This window comes from Grammomys surdaster, unplaced genomic scaffold, assembly GCF_004785775.1.
Source record: "Grammomys surdaster isolate TR1022 unplaced genomic scaffold, NIH_TR_1.0 191, whole genome shotgun sequence".
In the NCBI taxonomy this organism is placed as follows: domain Eukaryota; kingdom Metazoa; phylum Chordata; class Mammalia; order Rodentia; family Muridae; genus Grammomys; species Grammomys surdaster.
In genome coordinates, this window is record NW_021604636.1 from 14,993,920 (window position 1) to 15,006,085 (window position 12,166).

The window sequence follows — 12,166 nt, forward strand, 5'->3', positions numbered from 1 at the left end:
ACAGGACACTTTTCCATCTGTGACATAACAGTGCAATGCAAAGCTTTCGGAGACTATACTGGGGCAGTGCCTCCCTTTCGAGCTGTGTGAAGAGGCAAATAAAGCTCTTCCAAGCAAATTTTGGCAAAGGCAGCCATAGGACCTTGGCCAGCCTTCCCCTTTCCATGGTCAGCCTGTATGAAACACACCTATCCACAAGGAGAGAGTCAGGGCTGTCTTTTAGGGGAAGACTTTGAGGTTCTCAGGTCTGAAAGAAATAAGATCGCATTCTACATCCCCTGATTTCATGATCCTAGTAATTCATTACATATTCAAATTCTGTACTTTCCTTAAAGAGTTCTGTGTGTGTGCATGTGTCTGTGTGTGTGTGTGTACATATATGTATGCGTTTAGTATATGTGTGGAAGCCAGAGGTTGGCACTAGCTATCGTCCTCAGTTTCTCTTTACATTATCGTTGGGTCATGATCTCTCACTGAATCTTGAGCTCCTCAATTTGATTGGATTGGCTGGCTAGCAAGCCCTAGGGTTCGTCTGGGTCTGTCTCAGGAGTGTCTTCTTATACGGGTGCTGGGGATGAAACTCAAGTCATGCTAGTAGACTAACCCCTCCACAGACTGAACTATCTTCCCAGACACCTTCGCTACCAATTTAATAACTGAAGCCTCCTGGCTATTGAGGTGACAGGCAACAAAGACAGTGTTCTCAGAAAACAAGGGAACAAACACAGTCTTTATGTTTGTCTCCTCTAAGACTTGCTGAAAGGGAGACTTGGAATGACTGGCCATACTGTACGTGTGTGGAGGAAGGGAGTCCCTGAATTTTCCACTATAGGCATGTGTGCTTTTTAAGTCCAATGCCTTGATTCCTGGGAGAAGGAAGGTACAGCTGAAGAGAGCAAAGAACACTTAGACTCCTGGTTCCAGAGTCGTCACAGGGACAGTGGCAGTTGGGGCCGAGTTTCTAATAGTTTTTCTAGCACCAACCCCCCCCATCCCACCCCCACCCCCCATCCCACCCCCACCCGCCTCTATTCACTTCATCATATCACTCCTCAAAGCCGTCTACCTCCTCTGGAATGGCTAAAACTGACAAGTTTCAAAAGCTAGTCCTCTACAAAGATCAAGGAAAACCAGTTCTGGTGTCTGAAATAATCCATCTGTGTTATGTACCTGAGGCAACATTTTTTAAAAATATATTTTATGGGTGTGGGTACAACAACTTAGCCTTTCCCATCCAAGATTTACTTCTGTTTTATTAATTTGATTGGGAATTGTTTTTTTTTTTTTTATTTTTCACAAATGATGACAAAGCTTCTGGAGACGCGTCCCTTAGAAAGCAATTTGAAAGGAATTCCAGTGCAAATCCATGTGCACAGATATCCGCTTCCCCTCACCCTGGCCCTGAACAATCTATCCATCAGCAAATCCTGCCTGGCGCCTTCAGGTTATGCCAGAACCTGGGTCTGCAAGCCATCCTGCACGCCACCCTAGAGGGCGCGCTGCCTACACTTTCCGCCAACGAGGCGGCCGCCGTGGCTCCCAGGCTCCATAAAAGGGGAGGAGGCGGATCGGTTTCCTTCTCTCATTGAGAAAGCGGAGCGGATTGGAAGGCTGGGCGTATAAAGCCGCGCAGAGAGCGTGAAACAAAGCAGACCGATCGGAATTGGACTTGGGAAGAGAGGCGCGGAGTCAGGCAGAAAACTTGTTGGAGAGGAGTAAAGAGCCGCTGCCTCTCCTCCTCCACTCCGCTGCGCTTAAGGGGTTCCCTCCGGCCTTGCGATTTATTTTTATACCTGCTTTTTATAGAGAGAAGTATATATATATTTTTTCTTCTTAAGAGAAAATTCCTGTTCCAAGAGAAAATAAGGCAACATCAATGAAGGAGAGAAGAGCCAGCCAGAAATTATCCAGTAAATCTATCATGGATCCTAATCAGAACGTGAAATGCAAGATAGTAGTAGTGGGCGACAGCCAGTGTGGGAAAACCGCGCTGCTCCACGTCTTCGCAAAGGACTGCTTCCCCGAAGTGAGTGTGACCCTTTGAGGGTAGCGGCTGTTGGGGTCCCCAGTCTGGAGGACAGCGTCGTCTCTCCTGCTTCACTGATTTTCTTCTTGAAAGTCTTTCTCATGCCCAGCCGGTCTTTACCGCCACACTGCTGGGAAGCGAAAGTGTCCTAGAAGCCTCTGGGCTGGAACCCGCCAGCACCCTGGGCTCTTGGCCCCAGAAACTTGCTGGTTTCAGTGTGGGAGGCCGGGTGGGGAGACCTGGGTGGGCTCTGGGGAGGGGGACTGCGTGTTTACTGTGTAGGGAGTGTGCGGCTGTTGGTGGTGGCTTTTAATTGGGGGCTTAGGTGTTTTTCAAGTGTTCGATTTGCGGGTCGTGTTTTTAATAATCACTTTGCCACCTTTCCTTCCTCTTCTGTCCCTTTCGTTCATCCAGAATTACGTCCCTACCGTGTTTGAGAATTACACTGCCAGTTTTGAAATCGACACACAAAGAATAGAGTTGAGCCTGTGGGACACTTCAGGTAAGACTCAGCATACCGCGTGGCGGTCTGAACCGGTGCACTCCGGGGCTCGGGATCTGGTGCTAGGTCTGCTAACGTGGCTCCTTGAGGGACTTCCAGGTCCCTAGCCGCGGGAAAACGTTATCCTTTCTGGGCAGGGGCGGCAATGGGGGTGATTGTGGTCTTGGGGACAGAAAGACGCTATGTGTCCGGGGTGACCCTGCTGGACGAGCCTCTGGTGGCCGCATGGCCTTGTGTTGTCCTTCCTTGGAGCCGTGCCGGAGCGGGCCGCCAGGGTGGCCCTGTGCTGGAGCACGGAGAGCAGCGTGGAGCCCTCCCGCTCGCCGGGGAAGCCCCTCGTGGGTGTCATCAGCCATCTGGTCTCGGGGCAGAGGCGCAGGCTGAGCTGGGAAAAGATCCCCGAAACCTCCGGGTTGCATGCGGGTTCCAGGCTGGGGGAGATGGGTGAATGGCCGGAGCCAGCGCCCGTGACGCCTACTGTCAGGAATGCGCTGGTGGTGCCGGCAGTGGCCACCGCAGGGCCTCCGCCCCCGCAGCCTCTGTGCCACCGGAGCAGAGCGGCTTCTGCGGCCGCCTGGGGAATCACTCTGTGCCAGCTCTCGGAACATACCACTCCGTACCCCTTTGCCTCGGCCTCACCCGCCTGCAGGGCCGCAGGCAGCACCGCTCGCCTTTGACCTTCCTGTCTACTTGAATTATTGGCGCCTTGGTGGGTTCTGTCCAGAGGTCTAGGGTTCAAGGCCGGGTTGTTGCCTTCCCATGCGCCCACCCACCAGCGTGGCACAGGGTGGTGGAGAGGGCAGATCTCCGCGGGCAGGAAGGCTGGCAGCCCCGGCTGAGTTCGGGGCAGGAACAGTGAGGACTGAGCACCCCCATGGTATCCAAGCTCTATCCAGCCCGGCCAGAGGCTCTTCAGGAGTGCGCCTACTGTTAGTAGAGACCATACCTTCTCCAGAGGAGCAGACGCTACCAATCTGGGAGGGGAAAGGCCGGTGCTGGTGGGGAACTGGGCTGCCAGACAGATTCAGGCGAAACTGGCGAGGAGGAGCGCACAAGCGCCAACACGCAGGGTTGCTGTCAGGCGGGGTGGCCCGAGGTGGAGCCGTGTTCAGCTGGGAGTGGCCTCGTGGAGCTTCAGCGATCTTCCCACACCCTGGGCTGGAACCTCTGAGGGACTTGGGGATTAGACAGTGGGAGGAAGGGGCCAGAGTCACAAGGTCTCCAGAGGCAGCCCCCCAGCTCAAAGGCTAGAAGAAAGACTAGAGGGAAGTCTTAACCGGCGCCTCTCACGGTCGGTGCCAGATGCTCAGATTGCTGCAGTGAGAACGATGGATCCAGTTTCCCTCTGGAGAGTCAAGCTCTTCCTTGAGCTGCGCCAAGGGCGTTTTGTATTTTTTTGTTGCTGAGGTTGCATACACAGTCTTGATACTATAGAGAAAGTGTTGATGGAATTCTAGTAGTTTATTACTAGTTTCTATCATCAGAATTATTATATAGCCTAGTATTAGGCTCCTGTTCTCAGACATATTATGGTAATTGTTATGCCTAGTACACCGGACAGCTGGCGTCGTACCAACAATTAGCACCAGCACGCCCCTCTTTCCCACTCAGTCCTGTTTGGACTTACTCTCGAGAAGAATCATTTAGGCATGGAGTGGGGCAGTGGGTCTGATACAGTCTTTGATACAAAGCTGTGTTTCAATCTTAGCTCCTGGTTACCGGGGATTTCTGTGTGCAAATCCTCTACCTCCCTGGGTCTCATTTTCATCATCTGTAAAAAGAGGGCAGACGCTGAGCTGGTTAATGTGCAAGATCTCTCCAGCTATGCTTCTTGGCTTTTGTGTACTGGACGGGCAGAATTTTTTTTGTTTCCCAGGATGTTGGTTGGCTTCAGCTCCTAGTCTCAGTGGATCTGGCATCCCTGTGCTGAGGTTCTCACAGCCTACAAACCAAGCCAGATTCTGGGCTGAGCCAGGCTTCCTGGTAGATTTAGGAATGAAGACTATTTGGATAAGGAAGGGGGATGGGTGGACTCCTAGGAATGCCGGGTTATACATCCGTGTTTCAACCTCCAAGAGTCACAAGACCACCAACAGAGATTTTAGATTAGGTGCCCAAAGGCCAAACCTGCCACTTCCTTCCTTTTAAGAGAGAAAAGGCATAAGCTTTCCAAGGGCTAGTAATTAAAATGAATGTATATGAATGGTTTATAGTGAGAAGCCAATGCAAACATCACTTCAGATATTTTTAAGCCTTACTCAGCAACTATGTAGTTCACAGTCTCTGCACATAAAGCACAATGTCTTACATACAGTAGTCACCCAATAAAACCTAAGGACTGAGCAAATTATAATGATATGCATAGTTGCTAAGGAGATGGGGTTCCTGGCATTAATTAGCACTGAATTACCTTTGCCTTAAGATTGGCAACTTCATAAATATTGCTTTTCATCAAATTAAAGTTAATCACTTGAAATGAAATCAGTAGTGACATGATGACTTCTATTTTTATTTAGTAAAAGAAAACCCTATGCATATTTCTGTAGGATCAAAGGGGTTAAAAGCTGATTGCAACAGTATTGCACTGCAAAATTATCCAGTTATGAAACCTTACTTAAAATTTAGATTCATACAAATGAAAAAAGAGACGTGGGGAATTATTTGAAATTCCTATTATGTTGTTTGTGTAATTAAACACAGTTACGGAGCATTGCTTAAATTCTAGAAATAAGCTGTTTCTACTGAAAGTGGCTTGCCACTCAGGATTAGCAAGTCTCCAGCAGGAAGTTCATGCTTCCCAGTAACTTTACTATCTTTCCTATTCACTTACTTTTCCTGACAAGTTCCAAGAGATCCCCCCCAGTACCCCCCATTTTCTCTGCTCACAAAGGCATTGCTTTGTTGAGGTATGAAAATAATTGCATATACTTTACGCCTCTTCATATATTTGATTTTCCTCAACTGTTACCAGCTTATCTTGGGAGAAAAGACCCAATCCAAGTTTATAGATCTCTAAATGTCATCTTTTATCCTCTCCCAAGACTGTGTTCGAGAGATTTATAGAGGGAAAATTGGGTAGAGAAAGAATATCCACTGCGCCCTTTGGTGGCATGGCTATTGTGTTCGACCTTCCAGCAGAGAAAGAACACACATGCTGGAAACAATTCCTGTTTTCTGTGCTTGAACCACATCTCCTAAGTGGTCTGATCCCCCCTGAAGCAGTCATATGATCATGTGTAAACAAAATCTGCCAATTTGAATGTGGGAAAAAGTGTTAAGTATAAGTAGCATATGAGGAAAGGAAGCCATTTATTTCTCTTCTGGGAGCCCAGGCAGTTAATATTTCCTTCCTTTCTATTCCTCTTCCTTTTTTCTGCATCTGCTGTTAGCAGGCCCTCTGTCAGACAGCATAGGAATCAGGGCTAGGTGATTGCCAGCCTATGATGCACTTAACTCTTGAACCCTAATGGCTTCTTCTAACTGGTTGCTTAAGGTGTTTTCCTATGGGACTTTCCAAGTAGAGCTCCAAGAAGTCTTTAGGTTCAGACAGTCTTTCTATTTTTTCCCCCATTCATTCACCAGTTACAACAGCCACAGTGGCACAGTGCCAATGGACTCTCATGGCTACTTAAAATACTCCAAAAGTAATGGCATATCATAAGTGTCAGGAAAATCTCCTAAACTGAGGGATTTCTAAAGGTAGTCTTGGGTCCATGTCTTCCTCTTTTATTATTATGAAATGAGCTGATTAATAGTTGCAGAAATGTGCTGGAGAAATAGTCAACTTATCCCAATGAGTTTTGAAAAACAGAGGCGATGAGGGAATAGTTTTGGTATCATAAAGTGATAAGTCAAATCAAATAGCTTCTAATAGCTTGTGCTTCAAAATCTGCTATACTTGCCAAACGTAGAAGCAATTTGTAACATAAAGCCAAATGCCTACTAATAATAGAAAGTTAGTCATTTAAAGATCACCATATCTTTTCCTAGGAACTTGATTGCAGTGTAATTTCTGCATACGTGATTTAAGGAGTAATAGTCACCCGTGCCAGCATTTAACTGGAGCAAGTTAATGCACATTTTATTTAAGGTGTATTATTAGCTTTAAATTTTCAATTCAACTGCTGTTTCCCAGTTGATAATTGTGGTATTGCCCTGTGAAAACTTTTCTGAATCTTAACATGCTATGGACCTCTTTCAGGTCCTGAATGCTAAAGTTAGCATTTGCTGTATTTGTTTCTAATATCATTAACTAGTATCATTAATCAATATATTTTCTACATTTTAATATAAAACAACAGATAAAAAAGAAAGAAAAAACCTGGCTACTTTCCTTGGAAGAAAGTCTTCAGAATCAACATAAATCTAACTACTCAAGTGTATTTCAGCTTTTAATAATCAAGCTTGAACACCGGTCTTGGTGACAGGTGCCCTGATGGAAATGGTTCAACAGTTTTGGAGACTCATATACATATTAATCAAGAAAATCCATTTAAAAGGAAATTACTGTCCCTTTTTGTGATTTAAAATATAAATGAACACATCTGGACAGGCCATGAAGATATGATTGTAAACTGTTAGGTCATGACATCTGCAGAAGCTCCTGGGGCTACGATGGGGGAGGGGCTGTCCTGAGCTGAGCAGAAAGAGCAGGTCCTCAAGCTGCTTACATTCTAGTGACCAATACGGTGACCAAGCAAATAAAAATGTGAATATAGGTAAAAATGTAAAATACCCATTCTTTCTCCAGGGTGAAGTAAGAAACCAAATTAGGAACCCAGAATAAGTATAGGGTGCAGCTAGGAAGAAATGCCTGTATACTTGAACAAGGCAAGAAATCCTTCCCAGGGCATCTGTTATGAATTCTCCATAGGTGAAGAGGGACACGGAAACAGAAGATGGGCTTTGGTGGGAATGGATTCACCCACAGCAACAAGACTAAGGAGGTGTTCAATACCCGTGCCAACTCCAAGTCCCCAGCTCAGGTCTTCTTGTCCATTAAAGTCCCCAAATTCCAAAGCTTTCCTAGAAGTTGACTAGGATCTTTCAAAGTTCTTAACCTCTCTTTTACTTTAAAGCATGCTTAAATTTAATGATTATCAGGGAAAAACCAGATTCTCAAAGTTGAGGTTTCTGACCCAAACTTTTTAGAGGTAGGCTAAGAATTTACAAATGGTTTTCATCTGAATAGCAGAACAAACTACAAAGAACCAGATATTTCACACAGTCCTTATGATCCTTGAAACCTAGGGTTTTGACATCATGCCCAGCTGTAAACTGAGCATTCATACACTGAAATGTGGGCTACGGATAGACAAACAACTTATCTGGAAGCAAGACTTTATCAGTCCCTAGACTTGCTTCTTCTTCCTTCTTCTGCTTTTTTAAAAAATCCATTTAGTGCTAATTTTACCTCCAATTTGGTTTTTTTTCCTCAGTTGTACATTGGAGTAATGTATCCAGATTGATCATTCTAATGTTCCTAAAATAACCAGGTGTTTCATCATTAATACAGTTCTTTTACATGGAAACAGTACACCGCGGACCCCAGTGACTCCACTCAGCTCATGATGCATGGTTGGACTGTGCCAAATGAATCAGCTGGGCCTCGCTCTTTTTTTTTTTTGATGTCCTTGAAATGTCTTCTGGTTTATTACATATTGGCAACATTCACAGAGACCCTTTTGGCAAAACTTCAGACTTTTCTGACATAGGATGCAAGCTGCTTCAAAAGTTGGGCCAGATGTTGAGCACGTTGCTGTTGAAACACAAGCCTGATGTTGTAGGCTGTGGACAGGTGAATCTACTAAAGGGACCCCATGCTCAGATAACAGGCTCTCACAAAGCATGGGAAACATAATAGCTTCAGTCTGGAGTGAATGACAATGTGGACTGTTAAAAGGTATCTATATAATCTTACCCCTGCAAGCTCTGTGATTCCTTATGGTTTCACTCTCTATAAAACGTTATTATTTTTAAGTACCCTGAGATTGAGAACCTCTACCAAGATTTTATTTAGAGTTGCCAAATAGCAATGTTACTTCTACCTATCTGAACTTATATCCACCTGTGCATCTGTACCACCCCAGAAACAGAAAACACTGAGTTTTTACTGAAACACATAACTGCCTACATGTTTTCATAAGAGCTCTTCATAATCTGTAAGAGTCTGATTCAGTAGAAGATACAAATGAAGTATCCCTGCTGGACCGGGTGGTGATGGCATATTGGGGGCATGATGTTTGCGATGCAGGTAGTTGAGGAAGAACTGAGTCTTACATTGAAGCAGCGTCTCATGATCTTGTCCAGACTTGACTCACATTCCTGAGCCTGCTCCTCTTGTACAGCTTCCCTTCCAACGTGGCCTCTCATGCTGCTTGCTACTCGTGTGCTTTTGATGAACATTTAACAATAAAATTTACTGTATAATTTCTACCCAAAGTTTCCATTATCCCTAACTTTCTTATCTTGGTAGGAATTCCTTCTAGGAAAAGCTTTAGACTTACTTTACGTGTAGGGTATAACACTTTTAAAAGATTCAGTGAAGAGGATTTTTCAGTTTGCAGACTTCAGTAAGACAAAGTTTCATTCAGTATTTGAGCTGGTTTTGCAAAAGGTCCAAAGGTCTCCCTTTTAGGCATAGCTCTTGGTCCATATATGTTTAATCATGTACATATATGGTGTGTTTGTATCTCTGCAGCGGGGTGACTTCAGCAGGCAGGTATGTGTTTGAAGAATTAGTTTCTAGGTGCGGCATTTTGTGACTATCCTTGGGCTGGAAATTTTCCTCTGAGCCCAAATTAATGATCTTGAAGACAAGGATGGGTAGACCTGCAGTTTCAAAAGTCTGTCAGAACTTTTCTGATGTTTGCCAAACTCAAGCAACAAAGAACCCCCACAGCATGCTTTTTCTAATCCATGCCTGGGTAAAGCCTTTAGCTGGGAGGTGGGGGATGGACGGGTGAGCTACTTGTTTTGCATATAGTCCAGTTACATCTTTATACTAATACAGCTCCCTGCAATTTTCCAATGGAAAGTCTAGTAGGTTATTTTAAAAAGGGTCTCAAGGGCAGTGCTGTGTCTTTAAGGAAGATGCTGCCCTGAAAATGTCTATACGCATGAAGCCCATTCCACATGCTAAGGACATTTTATTTGACAAGCAAAGCTTCATCCCTAGATTTATTGGCTTTTAACTATAGTACATTCTTAGGTACTGAAGTACAGACTGTGAACACACTTTGACCCACTGTGTTTTAGCACACCATAAAAACATGTCCAGTTAGCACCTTCCAACCTTAACTAGAATCTATAGAAATTAATGTTTCTGGAAGCCTTCCTTCCCAAGGTGCCCTGGGACTTCTCCAGCTGTGGGATGCAGCAGGAGTCCTGGGCTGGCTTTGTTCTCACTCTGAGGGCCTACTCTCCACTCTTTGGAGTCTCCTCTGTCTCTGGGACTCCTCAGTTGACAGGGCATTCCTAGGATTCTTCCCACACATGCCTGTGGTGATCAGCCATTTGCTTGCTGACTTCCTTTGTGCAGTTACAGGGCACTGTAGAGAAGAACACAGAAGAAAGGATCCTTCTTACCCAATGAACTGTGAGATCTTTCCTGTTAGGACACTTTTCTAATTCTATCGTTCACTTTTCTTACTCTGAAAAAATGGAGACAATAGTTTTGGGTGTTTGGTTTTTTTTTTTTTCCTCATCCAGGAAAAAGTTTGAACTTTAAGCTTTCAAAAATCAATGAATAAATTATCTTCTATGGCAAGTTACTCTTTTCGTTGGTGGTCATATTAGTTATGAGTTTGAGGATCCGTTTTATTAGTGCCCTTGGGCACTTGTTGATCTAAAAGCTACATTGTTTACTGCAGGGAGGTGGACTGGGCTCAGATCAAAGTGCTGCGCCTAATTAGATCTTGTTAAAGGCGGTAGAGTTACCTCTTTACCTCCAGGCTCGGTGGCTCATTTCTCGTGAAGCGTTACACTACATATGTATTTTCATCCAAACTGCTAAACCAAATGAAAACAAAGGCAGAAGCAGGCCTCCATGAGAATCTTATTTAACTTGAAGAGAACTGTTTCTTTTTAAAGTCAATCAAGAGAGTAAATTTTTCTATTATTTGCATATAGCCACTGCGCACAAAAGCTGCCTTGCTTGCCTGCTTTCTTTCTTTCTTTTTTTTTCTTTCCTTTTTTTTTTTTTTTTTTTGTAGGCAAGCAATCTCTAGCCTCTGACAGAGGGCTGAGCACAAAGCCAGATCCCTTTGTGGCCTTAAACTGGGTGGGGGAGGGGAAGCAGCCCACAAAGGGCGGGGTGTTCTCTGCAGCCACATGGTGACTGGAATGTTGCAACCCAGCCTCTGATTTTCCCAGCAGTCCCAAGTTTAATTAAATTAGTTTTGCCCCTTTGACTTTCTTCAGACACCTTTGGAAAAGATGGTCTCCATTGTCCTTGTAAATACTCCGCTCTGCCACTCTGTGCAGGCAGCATCCTGTTCTAAAGGAGCCTGGCACCTCCAGATGCTAGTCATGTCCTGTAGGTCTAGACTGGCGAGCATAAGACAGGAGCTCTCTGACACCTGTTTGGCTTTACACAGTAGACTGGCTCTGACTGTGTAGGTCGGGTCAGGTCGTTGGAGTTAGCTTTGAAGAACAGAAGAGAGCCTCCTCTGTCCTCCTTTGAATTTCTTCTCTGTGCAGTCCGGGATTTTGTGGCAGGCTCTTAGGAAAGAGATATTCTAATGCTCAGAGCAGCAGCTGTGCCAAAGTTAGACTTTGGACCGGCAAACAAGGAAGGTTCCAGTGGAGGGAGTCAGAGCGGCAGAACTAATGCAAAATAGCAGTGTATCCATAGAGGGTAAAGCCATCCATCCCTTGCCATCCCTTTCTGGTGCCTCTCAAGAAAAACTTAAGTTGAACTCTAAGTGTTCGCCTTAGAGTTACTCTCACCTCTGATTTCTTCTTCAAGTGGCTTAGAGGGTGGCCACTGCTTGTCATTTTTAGACACATTACATATTTTTTTGTACATTTCAACTAAGGCCTTAGCTCTCAGGGAGTACCTTCCATGCAGACTTTGTTACTGCACTTCCTGCCTTTCACAGGCCAGTGTCCCGCCTGAGAGCCTGTTAGCCTTTCTTCCCTGCTGACACTTCCCTTCCTGGTTCCTAGAACATCCCCATCTTCCTCGCTTGGCACACTCACTCTCACCGTCTCTAAAGTGGAACTGAAGTAGACACGGTGCTGCCAGGGATTGCAGTGATGGATGCCCAGAGCCCAGAACACAGACTCTAACAACAACAACTTCTAGGTAGAGAGAGAGAACAGACTCCTGAAAGTCAGCTGCCTTTGTACCTTTTCTTTGAGACATGGTCTTATTCAGTTGCTCAGTGGAGAAGGGCTATGGAAATACCATGTACTCATATGCAGAGTTAAACAATCTTGTTTTACAAACTGCATTCTCGCTCCAGCTCAGGTAGGCCTCAAAATTGCAATCATTCTGCTTTTCCCCTCCACCAGACCTGACTGAAACAATTTCTTTGGAAATCTATCTCCCTCTCCCTCTCTCTCTCTCTCTCCCTCTCCCTCTCCCTCTCCCTCTCCCTCTCCCTCTCCCTCTCCCTCTCCCTCTCCCTCTCCCT

At 45.2% G+C, this 12,166-nt stretch overlaps 1 protein-coding gene across 1 annotated transcript in view; it reads left to right on the plus strand.

Moving 5' to 3' along the window:
• The first annotated feature begins 1,646 nt into the window (after window positions 1-1,646).
• Rnd3 (Rho family GTPase 3) overlaps window positions 1,647-12,166 on the plus strand; it is a 19,076-nt gene continuing 8,556 nt past the window's right edge. The window contains exons 1-2 of the mRNA XM_028769190.1: window positions 1,647-2,026; window positions 2,441-2,528. Coding sequence (XP_028625023.1) covers window positions 1,877-2,026; window positions 2,441-2,528 — 238 coding nt within the window. The 5' untranslated portion in view covers window positions 1,647-1,876. The remainder of the gene's footprint in view (window positions 2,027-2,440; window positions 2,529-12,166) is intronic.